This window comes from Sycon ciliatum, chromosome 1 (genome assembly GCF_964019385.1).
Source record: "Sycon ciliatum chromosome 1, ocSycCili1.1, whole genome shotgun sequence".
NCBI classification, from domain to species: Eukaryota; Metazoa; Porifera; class Calcarea; order Leucosolenida; family Sycettidae; genus Sycon; species Sycon ciliatum.
Window position 1 is genome coordinate 75,403,592 of NC_088643.1, and position 13,959 is coordinate 75,417,550.

Consider the following 13,959-nt stretch of genomic DNA (forward strand, 5'->3'; position numbering starts at 1 on the left):
GTGTGTGTGTGTGTGTGTGTGTGTGTGTGTGTGTGTGTGTGTGTGTGTGTGTGTGTGTGTGTGTGTGTGTGTGTGTGTGTGTGTGTGTGTGTGTGTGTGTGTGTGTGTGTGTGTGTGTGTGTGTGTGTGTGTGTGTGTGTGTGTGTGTGTGTGTGTGTGTGTGTGTGTGTGTGTGTGTGTGTGTGTGTGTGTGTGTGTGTGTGTGTGTGTGTGTGTGTGTGTGTGTGTGTGTGTCAGGGTACAAGCAATAACCAGGTGCATGCATAGTCAAATCACATTCCAAAGAGCTCGGAGAGTTCAAACTAGGCACAAGAGTGCACTTGCAAGGTGCATGCACATCCCGGAACAGCCTTCGCATTCTTCCCTGAACAGCGGAAGCACGGGCAAGTAGCATTCTTCCTGCCTTCCTATGTTTCCTTTTTTTGTTGATATAGTACACAACCCCCAAGAGTGTGCAACTCCCACATACCCTGCTGTCCCGACAGAATTTTAAGTTGACGTCATTAATTTTATGATGCAATTCTCCTTGCACTAGTGATTTACAACATGTGTACGGGTGTCAACGCATCACACGTTTTTCTCTGCAATAATTTGTACAGGATCGGATGGGCTTCGGTCCACCACCAAGAGTACACAACCCCCCAGAGTGTGCAACTCCACTATGGGTGCTGTCCCGACAGAATTTCAAGTTGACGTCATTTTGATGATGCAATGCGCACTGTACACGGATTATCAGACGAATCTGGAACCTGTGGTTGACCGAAGCCGATCGATCCTGTACAAATTATTGCAAAGAAAAACGTGTGATGCGTTGACACCCGTACACATGTTGTAAATCACTGCATGCAGTACTGGTGCAAGGAGCATTGCGTCATAAATAAGGACGTCAACTTGAAATTCTGTCGGGACAGCAGGGTATGTGGGAGTTGCACACTCTGGGGGGTTATGTGCTCTTGCCACCAGGGAGTAGTACAATACAATTGTACAACTCCCTGCTTGCCACCACACGTTCCGGATTCGTCTGCCAATCAGTGTACAGTGCGCATTGCACCATAAACATGATTTCAACTTGAAATTCTGTCGGGACAGCACCCATAGTTGAGTTGCACACTCTTGGGGGGTTATGTACTCTTGCTGCTATGTGACTAATGTATTTGGCACATTTCAAAGATGGGAGAAAGTTAGAACATGCATTCGCTTGGTAAACATTCATAACTGTAAGAATATCTGTCGCCCCAGCACTGCTTTTAAGCAGGGAGTAGTTAATACTCGATCCCTGCATCTAAGAAACCAACAGACATTCCATTCGAAGTATGGAGAGTGTAATCGAGGAAATGCTCTTTCAATTGAAACAGGTGCATACCTGGAATTGATATCTTGGAATGTGGTTAAGACATGTTTTGTCGCGTACTGTATCATGAAAAATTGAAGGGTATCAATCTTACAGAAAGGTGTACACCGGACGCGGAAATAATAATGACACAATTATGATGAAGCTCAAAAAGAGCAAAGCAATCTGAGCCTGAGGGCAAATTTCCAACATAAATTCATGGCGTGGAATAGAAGAAGAATCAGGTTCTACACACCACTAGTAATGCTATATTGCGACATTCACACCGGCAGTGCACACAGTGTAATATGCCTGGTGTAGCGATTAAACGATGTAAATGCCGGATTTTCAATCATGGACACTTCCTAATACGTGTCTAGAGAAAAGAGCACAATAGAAACGGGTCCTTTCACATGCGAGCAGGTCAAGGATTTGGTTGTTCTGTATACCTAGGGTTGAAAACTTCAGTACGTTGTGTTTGCATTCTTTTATATGCCTAAAGGAGTTAAAAATGTGTTTGATATACACAAACAGGATAAAAAATAATAATAAGAAACCGTTGCGACAACACATACCCAATCGTGGTAAGGGTAAGGGCAAGTTGACCGACACTACATCACTACATGGGCGAGGAGGGAGCGTTCTGCACAATGTAATTCAACAGGTCAATGCGGGTGACAATTCCAAAGATGGTGGTCTTGGATGACAAGCCCGCCGAAGAAACTGAAGAGGACAAGAGCGCACAACCAAGAAAGCGGTACACATCAATGGCAAATGGCAAAAGTCAAACCAAGGAATCAACACCAACTTTCAATGACCCCTGATAATAGCATGCGAGCGTAAGACGCTCTTCAGACTACGTGCATAGAACATCCAGTACAAATCTACTGCGAACACAAGTACAGTAGAACCTGTCAAGGCGACCACCTGCCTCAGAGGACCACTACTGTCTACATATAGGACCGAGGGATGCCATTCCCAGTCAAATGACCCTGGGTAAGGAGGCCACCTGTGCACAGCGACCACATTTTTGAAGGTCCCTTGAGCGGTCGCTTTAGACAGGTTACACGGTATATAGAAATACCCGATGTTGCACAAGCCCGCAAGTACACGCACGCAGCGAAAGAAGTGGCAAAGGATGCACACAGCTATGTATTCTTCGCAGACTAGTACTCACCAAGTTTCTGTTGCTGGACAATGATGGCATAGTGGTCATGGTCAAGGATGCGTGACAGCGCTCCCAGACTGGTGCTGATGTCCAGCTACACGGACACAATGTGAAAATCAACACACAACATGTAGATGACGTGGCACAGGCATGTTCTACATGCGTGCTACCTATCACACGGTGAAAGACAACACACAACATTGCTGGGCACATGGATAATTTACAGTGCTATCCAGCTCGTGTATCACTCCCATTCATCCATACTGCAGTACCCAGAGTCATCAGTATTATTATTTCACAATGGCACAATGTCAACACACTGAAACATGTAGTGTGGGTGACTATAACCAGCCATGTTGGGAATATCCTGCAACCCCAACCTTAATAGCAAGTTAACTGGCAGCAACATGAAACTGGCATGGCTTCTGCAGCGCTGACTAGGCAAATCAGAACATCCGCTCAAGCCGCCAGGTGGAAGTGTGAATTAAGCTGCGTTCTGCTGAGCACAGCTGCAGGGTGTCAACAGTCGCTTGACTGAGGATGCAGCAGCAGGAATATCACTGGTCGAACTCCACTGGCCAGCACTGTAGTTGCATTACCCACGAGCAGAGAGATGACTTCTGAAAGTCACACAACTACTGAGGTATATCCACCTAGCTGAGGTCAAAGACAAAACCCAAATCACTGCTAGACTTGGGCATCATGGTGCTTACCTGCTTGAACTGGCCATACTGTGCCTTGGACACCTCGTCAGACTTCTGAATAGTACCCTTCAAGATCTTAGCCATCAGATTACCCAGGGTGACCATGCCTTGCACAGAGCTGAGCAACAAGCACATGAAACGTAACCGAAGGTCAGAATACATGTACACACTCAAAGCAACGCGCACGTGTCGTAGAGCAGTGGAAACACACAGGAGGAGTCCTCGCCTGTGTCCATACACACACACACACACACACACACACACACACACGATACAGACCATCACGAGAACCAGACACAGCACGCGTTTGTAACACACGCACGCACAACACCACTACAACAGTAACTATACGGACTAGAGAGATCTCTTGTGGTGTCACACCAAGTATTAAACAATGTAGGCGGACTGTGATGTACAATACACTCGCAAACCTGGGCGGCAAAGACAACATCTGCAAAACAATTGACATTCGCATTATCAAAACCTACCCGTCGTCGCTAACAACAGGAATCTGATCGTATCCACCCCTATGGCAGAGAAAATGAACAGTAGGGACAACAATCAAATGGATAACAGCCAATAGCAGGCAGAGATGAACATACACACATTGCCGGAATTCGTGCTCAGAACAGCAGCAGACAAGCACCACAGGAATTCCATTCAAAACAACACACAGGCACAGTAGTGACAGCAGCAGCAGCAGCAGCACACTCAGACTACCGTACTCATTCATGAATTTGATGCAGTCGCAGCACTTGACACTTGGCAGCACACTGAGCGGTGTTCCGAGCTGCAACATGCTGATGGGCTGGTCAAACCACCTGTGGCCAAGACAAATGCAAGCAAGACAAAAATAGAACCAGAACATACTTGTTTTCCTGAACATAAAAGAGGTGTTCATGTCAGCAAAGTCATAGCAACAAAAACAATGTACAAGTAACCACAAGTATAAAGAAAAGACAAAAAGAAAGAAAGAAGAGTCACAATACAGGTGTACTTGTAAACCAGAGCTAACCATGGCTTGGGTGTTGCGTCAGTGTGGGGCTCGATGAAACCCTCATTGACCATCCAGTCATCAGACAGAAACTTGGTCCTGATAACAGAAACAGAGAAAGGACAGTGAGTGGGATAACAAAAACGTACAAAAATGGACTTAGTTACAAGTACAATGGACATGGGAATGGCAAATACACCTGGCTTTTTACAATAAGACCACCAATGCGACTACTCTGAGAAGGGGACAGCCCGTCACAGAAGACTAATAAAAACCTGGACCAGAGGCTGTTGTTACTACCGTAAAATCCCGCCAGAGCGCCCCGTCTCTCCCATCCGCCCCTCCCTGACTTCTTGTCAGAAGTGATTGATTGTATCATCGTATGACTCTGTGATGCCGTACTGTACTGCAGACGCGTGCTCGACCCCGTTGGAAATGTACGCAACAGTGTCCACCCTCTTGACCAGGGATCGCACAAACCCTGAGTTTCGACGGGTCTGTACTACTCCTGGCTCCTGACCGTAGGTCGGCGTACGAGATGCATGAACAGTTTTCGTAGGGGAGTACTTTTTCATGTAATACTGAATGCGGCAAGTAGGACTCGCCCATCCGCCCCTCCCCACCTGAACCTACTCGAAGCGTCGAGGAGGTAGGGGCGCTCTGGCGGGATTTTACGGTACTACGCAAATGACCATGAAGAAAGATCAGCCGAACACAAGGGCAGTGTTGCGGTCGTTCAGTTGTGCGCTGGCACGTGTACAGGTTCCACTGTGATTGTGGATGCGATAGAAAACAAAGTCCAGTTCTCATTGATAGCAGATATGCCCTAGCGAAGCCATACAACATGCTAGTCGGGTGCTCCTCTATGAAATCCGATCAGGCAAGTCAATGTCATGCCGGGCGGGCAACGTGCAGTACCAGACCTGTGAACAATGGGCTGTGCAACAATGCAGGACGCAAACGCGACTCACGCAAACAGATTCCGTTGAGTAGCACTGTACATTAATTTGCTTACATATAGTTGCGGACAGAGTCGGGCAGGACGACAACGCAGCGCTGTCCCTTCTTCAGGTTCTTGGCCTCCTTCAGTGCCACGGAGAGAGCAGCACCACTGGAACCACCGCATAGCAGACCCTCCTCGCGCATCAGGCGACGAGAGCACTGGAACGTCTCCTTGTCCATGGTCTTCGCCCAGCTGTCAATCACGGAATGGTCAAGAACGGTGGGGATGAAGTCGTAGCCGGTGCCTTCAACGTGGTACGATGTCACATCGGTCTTGTTCATCTCCTCGGGACGAGCAAGGATGGAGCCATATGGATCAACACCGACAACCTACAAGGCAAGACAGCAACATCACGAATCAGGAAAGTGCCAATGCCAGTGCTTGTACATGCTACACATCTACACCGTCAATGATATTTCCTAAGAAGAATGAGGTGAGCCAGACCCATTAAAAGACTAACTGAACGTTGTAAAAACATCACATTATTATACATGTAGGACTTTGAAGTAGTAGGCACTAGTCATTGGAACAATAAAAAAAAAGAAATAATGCATAGCTAAACTTGCTTTGTCCAATAGACCCGTCCCCAGCCATCCTTTGTACAAGCCCGAAGTCTGAGCTTGCACAATGCAAGAAGGCAAACACTAACCTGCACAGATGGTGCATGCTCCTTCATGAAGCGACCAATGCCACTGGCAGTGCCACCGGTACCGGTTCCGACAACAACCATGTCAAGTTTGCCTGGCAACGGCAGAAAGACAATACACAATACACAAACACCAACGTTAAATGACAGACATGTGCTGGACCGTAAATTCACATGTTCCGCAGCTAAGAGGGGGGGGGGGGGGGAGAGAGAGAGAGAGAGAGAGAGAGAGAGAGAGAGAGAGGAGAGATGAGAAGCATTCCACGGTCATTCAACATGATGCCAGATACAAGTACCACCCACAGAATTCAACACTGATGGACAAATGCATAGTCTGTACCCATAACACCCAAAGATTGGGTGGGTGGGGTTGAAGGGCAATGGTTCACCCCTATCTTGTAAACGTTAAAATCTGACAACTCTAGATCACGTCATTTCCACCGTAATGGTTGCCATGATGACGGCAGAGACATCCAACTCTAAGCAACCACAGTGCACAAGGCAACACTGGCGAAGGACCTGACAAACCAAAGGCCAACACCACTGCAGGCATACTGACCTTCGCATGCCTTGAAAATTTCAGCACCAGTTCCATCGTAGTGAGCGAGTGGGTTGCTGGGGTTGCGGTACTGCGTACATACAAGAGAAAACAAAAGGGCAGAGAGAGATGGATATAAACGACATGCCAGACCAGAGACCAGTAGCAATATCAGTGCCACAACACAACAGCACGATTGACTTGTAATGGTGGATTCCTACTGACTTAGGTAGGCCTTCACTTGAAGAATAGCAGAAGCATTGGCTCCCTAAAGACTTCCCAGTAAAAGCATGCCAATAGCGGTCACATTACAAGGATGGATTGCAGACAGCTCATTACAAACACGGTGCGGTACATTAATGTTAGTGCAGCAACAGCACATCCTCCTAAGCAAGATCATACCTGATCAAGGATGTGGGAGTTGGGGATCTCCTGTTGCAGACGCTTCGCAACACCAATGTGGGACTCTGCAAGCAAAGCGATGACAGAAACCACCACAGCAGGATAATAATTATACTACAGAATGCAATCACGACAGGAGCACGAGACTGCACTGAGTCACATCGGCTGACAGTGATTATAACCGACTTTAAAGCACGTCGGAAAACCTCTCCACAAGGACACAAAAGCAGTTCCGCAACTCTACAACAATCTTCCGAGCCAGCTATGAATTTTCTTGAACAAAGTACTCGTCCATGGATATTCACTCAAGCTAAGGCTTGGCCCACAGGCAGCCAGTAGTGTAACGACAGTAGTCACATGAGAATACTAACCATTGGAGTCATATGCTGCGGAAGTCGGCGTGCGGACAATCTCAGCGCCAAGAGCACGCAGCACATTGACCTGTACACGAAATAAGCAAATTGACATAATTATTATGCGCCACTCAGGTGGTACATGTAAAGCAGGTGGCAAGGCGAACTTTACTTTTTTACTACACATACAATAGAGGTGGTAGGTGCAAACAAAAGACACAGAGATGAACAGCAGCATTGCATATTCGGTATGTGCATGCACCTACGGACAGAACCACTTACGCATGCGCGTATGCACACACAGAACCACTTACGGATGCACGGACACACACACACACACCACACACACAATGCACATTGCCTCAGGTTGAAGACATCTTCACAAACCCTGGTCAAGTCACATTACCTTCTCATTGCTCATCTTCTCTGGCATGACGATGATGCATCGGTAGCCTTTCACAGCAGCAGCCAAGGCCAAGCCAATACCTATACACCACACACAATACAATGTGTGGACCGTTACACAGGTGTTCATGGTACCCACACAAACACACTGATACTGCCGTGACAATTTCCCCCAACCAAACTTGAAAGATTCATTATTCAGTTTGGACGAGCGTTGGGTTTAATCATGGTATACTGAGCATGACCCGCTTACAATCAAGGGCACCAAAGAGCCAAACCCTACACCAAGTACAGGTCTGCTCTCGATATAACAACTCTCACTTGTACGTAAAAAATCAAATCCCACGCCAAAACAGCATCACTCCCATACAAATTTTGTTCTACACAACATAATCCTACATAACATAAACCTCGACATAACACACGCTGCTGTGCGGTCCCCGACGTGCGCACTCTCGATACAACGTAAATTCACGTGCACGGTACGATCAAGCGGTAGCTGTAGCAACAATTGTAGGCAGTTTAGGCCAGTTTAGTCCTACATAACGCAAACCTCGTCATAATGCACCCTACGGCACGGTCCCCGACGTGCGCACTCTCGATACAACGTAGATTCACGTGTGCGGTACAATCAAGCTGTAGCCGTGGCTAGCCAGTTTAGTCCTATTGTGCATATATTCTGCGGCATTGATGGTATGATGGTATCTGATGTCGATGGTGATACAGTGTGTATATGTTTGCACGGTTGAACCCGCCTTGTAATACCCTTCATTTTGAGGTACATCTTGTATTTTACACACGGTTTTCTACATAACATAGCTCTCGATATAACATAATTTTTGCGTGGTCCCAGAGATTACGTTATATGGAGAGTAGACCTGTAGTTGACTGCTTTACCTGTGTTTCCTGATGTCGGCTCAATCAGAGTGTCACCTGGCTTGAGATGGCCACCTTTCTCAGCATCCTCAACCATTCTCAGACCAATGCGGTCCTTCACGGAACCACCAGCGTTGAAAAACTCGCATTTTGCAACTGAAGGAAAAAACAAAACGCAAGAACAGCATCGTCATCTTCAGTGAAGGTAGCAGGAACAGCAGCAAACACAATACTACGGGTAATAGTTCTCTCGTGTAAACAGGACCTAAGCCTAAGGAAGCAACAGTTTCTCAGCAGGGACTACACAAACCTTGCACTGGATTTCAATGTCCACAACAGTATAGTACTGTATGTACATCTAACTGGTCAGCAACGTGAACGTTTAACCAATTCTGGATGTCAAAGTCAGCAAACAACTAAACATACTAATTATGTGTACATACATTTTGTACATATTGGATTCAAAATTAAAGGAAAAGACAATGCAACATTACAGTCTAGTACAATGTACTCTTGGGCTTGATGAATGGGCTTTTATTCCAGACAGCTGCCACATATATCCAGATACAGCCAGTAAAGACCAGTGGAGCTACTCCAGGGTGCATGGCACAAATGGGGCCATCCTATTTCAAGTGCCTTGACACAATCCAACACTAGTACTAGCACATGCAATGTGTATTACAAAGGCAGAAGAGAATAGAGACAGCCGGCTAGGTCATTGTTGTAACGCTGCGTGTCATGCACATAGCAAAGCTAAGGCAATCCTCAGACAACTGATAACCTGTACATCATCTGGGTCCAAATTTATACCCTGGCAGGTAGCTAAAACAGGGCGCGCAAAGTGAGTGAAGCGCGAAAAAGCACGAAAAGCAGGTGGCATAGCGCGCAAAGGTGGCAAAAGCGCGACATTAGTGTGACATTTCAAGTGATACGTTAGTTAGGGAGATATGGTGCGGATGGTGTCGGTTATTACATGGGAGGTGATAAAAGGAGGGAGAGAAGGAGGGGTGACAGTCAACACATAAGTCACAGTGACAGCGGGCAGGCAGGCCCTGGTGGCGGCATGCAGGTGACTAAGTGACGCCAGTGCCGTAGCGCGAGAGGTAGAACTTATTCTGGTGTCGACATTTTTCGTTTAGGAGCGTGGCTGCATCAGCGCGGATGATTTTGACCTTCTCCTCTAAGCACAGGCCACATCTTTTTGAGATGTTGCTGTAGGTCTTTGCTCTGTCGACGATGGACCATCTGATGTCGTACTCTTCACCCTGGTCCTGCAGTGCCCACAGGTGCTTCGACAGCTGCGTGCTTTTGCGGTACTTTTCGTATCTCATAGTCGTGAGGTGGTTGCTATAGCACGTCTTGAACGGTGTCTCGCAAAGCCCAAAGTACCGCCTCTCGTCACCTGAGCTCTGGGCCGTGACGTTCGCTTGATAGACCACCCTTTCCTGCAAACACCGGCCGTCCAGAGGGCAAGAGGGTTTAGCTCGGCAGTTGCATTCCTCTGCTGGTTTTCGGCGACTTTTCGCACGTCGGCCGGGGCCAGCACTTTCTGGTTGTGCCCCTTGATTATGCAGGCCATGTTAGGCATACACGAGTAGCTGACCTTGACCGTATTTTTGTTGAAAATTTTACAAAGAGGTGACGATGTCGGGAAGTGCTTTCGAACCAGCGTCAGGAACCTCTGGCCGATACTGGTAGACACGGATTTGCTGAATGGCGGGTTGTACCAAATTATGTTTCTCTTTCTTTCTCGGCTCTTCTATGCAATGTGCATTACGTAGAGTGCACATTCATACAATGCAACTTAGAGTGAAGCCTAAGCTCACACAGGTGGTCTTCTTATCTTCTTCGTTAAAGGTAGCTAGGAGCAATGTTACTGTGCATGATATTCCAACTTGGCAATCAATATGATGCCCAGTTTTCTACTGATGCTGGTCTTGTTCAAGAGAAAATTTTGAACAACAAAAACGCAATCAATACACCCAACCTGACCACAGCTTTCTTCTGCACTTTGTGTCTTAGCAACTCTGTTTCTTTGGAGGTTTGAATGGACGTAGTGCATGTTTTACGTCATGAAGTACAAAACAATGGTCCTTATGCACGTTGTACAGATGTAAGAAGTTCTGTACTATTGCCGTAGGTGTGTACATACTCGGTTGGGTGTTCATTGTGTGCTCTGCTCTACAAGCACACTCGACCATTTTAGCCTCATTATCAATGGAAAACAATCGCTTTTCCAGCTGCATCACTTTGGATAGCACTGATGACAAGGACAGGCGCGTAACACCGCCGTTGGAGGTGGCGGACGGAGGGGGTCCGGGGGAAATTTTCGAGGGTGCAAAATCCTGCACCCTGGGCACTTTTGGCATTGTGTCAAAAAAATGTGGTCCGGCCAGACCGGCTGCTACGCCCCTGAAGGAAGATCTTTGTCGGAAAAAAGTTTGCGTATGAAAATTTAATGCCTTAGGGCCCATTTTTTAGTGGACAAAGCAGTAGACACAATAGGGTTCTGCGCAACACCCAACCGGGTCTACAGGATTATAGGATTTCGTGCTTCTGTACAATGTGCATAAGGCTTATAACCATCGCATTGTACATTGTGCTTGAGCTTTCTGCATTCTGCATGCAAGATCAGACACTGCCTATGATTTGCAGACTACATCCTGCACAGAAACAGACTTGGTCCATATGGCTGCACTACATGTACACACCCCCAACCCACCCCCAGGCCATAGCTCCAAGTCAACCATGCCACCAACACTATGAACACAATGGCCAGGAAATGAATCATGAATGGGAGACCGACTGTGGAAGTAGGGAACTGAATCACACACACACACACACGCACAAACATACGCGCGCGCCCTCCCGCTTAGGACGCCTACATACTAGTACTGTATAATTATGTCGATCAATCACGACCACGGCATGGATCTCGTACGGATATGCGTGGATTGTGTGATGATGCGAGGAACGCAAAGATAGCTACAATCATGTTCATAACACAAGTGACGAACAACATCAATAACTTATATCAATGACTCACGCAGCTCGCACTCGAGGCCTTCACTTTTCTCAATGTTCTGCAGACGCACGAGTGGCGTATTGCCAATGTTGCTAAGGACATTGGGAAGGATTTTAGGTCTCTCCGCGCTGAACAATGCGCAAAATACCAAAAAAAACCGATACGAAACTCATTAGAAAGCGAATGAAACAGATATCCTGCTGAGGTCATGCTACAACTCAGACTACTCACAGCGGAACATGGATATGAGGGCTCTTTTCCTCCCCGTTCGGCTTCCAAGTACATTTGGAAGGCAAGTTAGGCTGACGCCATTCGAATGGGTAGTCCGAACTCATAATTCAACGCCAAGTGAAAACAAATAGCAACCGCGGAACAACGTCCCAGCAAAACAGCACAATGCCAACGAAGGTCTTCTTTGCAGTATTTTCAGCGATTAGGATGGCGATCGGACTACCAGACAACGCAAGCAGACAACCTGACAAAGAACAATCACACAGGAGTGAAGTGTGGAGGTTCGACTTCTCCGTCAAAAGACTTGCACATTTTACCAATGATGTGGCCGTGGGGAGCCCTGGCCCGCTTGCAGCTAGCCGGCCGGGGCCGGGGGTACTGCATGCAATGCCAGGAAGTAACCTTTTACACAGTTGGGAGTCGTAAAAGACTCACTCACCGAACCTGGACTGTCACTGGTTTTGCGGATTGGATCGATCGATCGCGTGGAAATGAAATACGTAAAACGCGAAAAGCGAAAAGCGCACTGCATTATACCAAGAGTCCATAACCCCCGGGGGTTATGGACTCTTGATTATACATGACTGCACGGGCGCGGGCCCGGGGGCGCTCCCGGGCCGTGGGCTGCGGGACCACGTGCATGTATGCATTGCCTTTTTTTGTTTTTGTTTTTTTGACATCATGATCCTGATGATCGTGGTGATACATTTTTGAAAATGCAAAACGATTCATCACTTCGAAAATTTCCTTTCGAGGCATACTACTTACTAGTATCGCACTTGCAGCACTTGCGAAGTTGCGAAGAGCACAGGGTGGATACAATCATACACAAGGTAACAGTTGAGAGAAATGCCGAGGCACTCACAGCTGAGTCAATTCCACAAGCTTGAGTAGTCTCGAAGTTAGTTGCAGGCTTACCAACCAATACAATTTTTATAGGCTTTCCATCCTCTCCATCACACTGATATTGGTGCATTGCATGCCCGATTGGGTGGAATAATCGTTTACAATGGAGACTCTTGCAGCGCTCAACTCACAGCTGGAAGCTTTGGAGCAGAATTTGCCACAAGGTGAGACGTTGCCCCAATCGTGTAGGCAATGATCTCCGTCCTCCGAGTTCTTTCTTTTTCAATTTGTATGACGTGACAACAGTCTTGGCAGATCTACCCTAAACGTAACCATACGGGTACTTGTGAGAACACTTAAACAGTAGTATAGAAATTATGTACCGGTTCATAGCCATATACCCCTCAATGTCCTAACATTGTCTACAGAATGATGATACAATGTACTAAGTACAAGTACAGTCTGTATCGGCTATAGAGTGACCGGATATAAGAATATATCGGCTACAGTGATATTGGTACGAAGTATCAAAAGCAAAACGTATTGTATCCAGTAAAAATATCACTATAACCAATATTATCGGGTGTAATGATATATTGGATATTATGATGGCAATAAAGAATCAAAACATGCATAACACACAACATGTACCGTAGAATCCCGCGGATAAGCCCATGGGCTTATCTGTTTCACAAGGACATTTCGGTGGGCTTATACGAGAACATGGGCTTATACGCGGGCATGGGCTTATACGCCGACACCAAGTTGTGCTATTGAAAAGTATCAAGGAAGTGAGAAATACATGCTAAAAACCACTGTGCAAACAAAAACAACCTATGATTGTGCTGAAATGTACTAAAAATATTATTAATGTGCATGTACTACGTACATGGTATGGCCAAGAGTCCATAATTTATGGACTCTCGGTGTGACCTAGGCCCATGGGCTTGTACGATGAAGCTGTGTGATGTTCGAACAAACCCTGGGCTTATGCGCGGGCATGGGCTTATACGCGGGTGGGCTTATCCGCGGGATTCTACGGTATATTATTATCGGCTATAGTGATAACTTTAAAATACATGTAGCAATAATATCAAAGGCCCTAATTTTTACTTTCTTCACGTTGCTTATTTTTATAGTGATACATGTACATGTACATAACAGAATTTTTTTATGAAAATGCAGGCACTATCAACTATGCAGCATGCTCATTTGTCAAAACGCCATGCTGAAAGACTGTATTTCCTTGCCTTTCATGTGTCGATCGAAAAAAGAAAAAAAATCGATCGTATTGCATATAGTGATGCATCGGTTATAGTGATAAAATCACGGAAATCAAAAGGGTACGCTATAGCCGATACAGACTGTACTGAGAAGGGAAACTAAAGCTTTGTTGCGTCACATAAGCAAAATTGGCACATGTGGGGTGGTTTCACCA

General features: G+C 46.5%; 2 protein-coding genes across 2 annotated transcripts in view; one reads left to right on the forward strand and one right to left on the reverse strand.

Annotated features, from left to right (window-relative positions):
* Positions 1 to 1,321: 1,321 nt before the first annotated feature.
* On the reverse strand, positions 1,322 to 11,979 carry LOC135805471 (cystathionine beta-synthase-like). The gene is made up of 15 exons (XM_065319508.1): positions 11,676 to 11,979; positions 11,466 to 11,572; positions 8,441 to 8,575; positions 7,545 to 7,624; positions 7,157 to 7,226; positions 6,786 to 6,850; positions 6,405 to 6,474; positions 5,849 to 5,940; positions 5,212 to 5,528; positions 4,218 to 4,295; positions 3,928 to 4,023; positions 3,691 to 3,729; positions 3,212 to 3,320; positions 2,508 to 2,592; positions 1,322 to 2,053 (listed from the first exon to the last, which is right to left on the reverse strand). Exons 1-15 carry the CDS (start codon positions 11,777 to 11,779, stop codon positions 1,950 to 1,952), a joined length of 1,551 nt encoding a protein of 516 aa, XP_065175580.1. The 5' UTR covers positions 11,780 to 11,979; the 3' UTR covers positions 1,322 to 1,949.
* A 406-nt stretch (positions 11,980 to 12,385) lies between these two features.
* Positions 12,386 to 13,959, forward strand: part of LOC135805470 (superkiller complex protein 2-like) — a 35,408-nt gene continuing 33,834 nt past the window's right edge. The window contains exon 1 of the mRNA XM_065319507.1: positions 12,386 to 12,745. Within this exon, the coding sequence (XP_065175579.1) occupies positions 12,685 to 12,745 (61 nt within the window). The 5' untranslated portion in view covers positions 12,386 to 12,684. The remainder of the gene's footprint in view (positions 12,746 to 13,959) is intronic.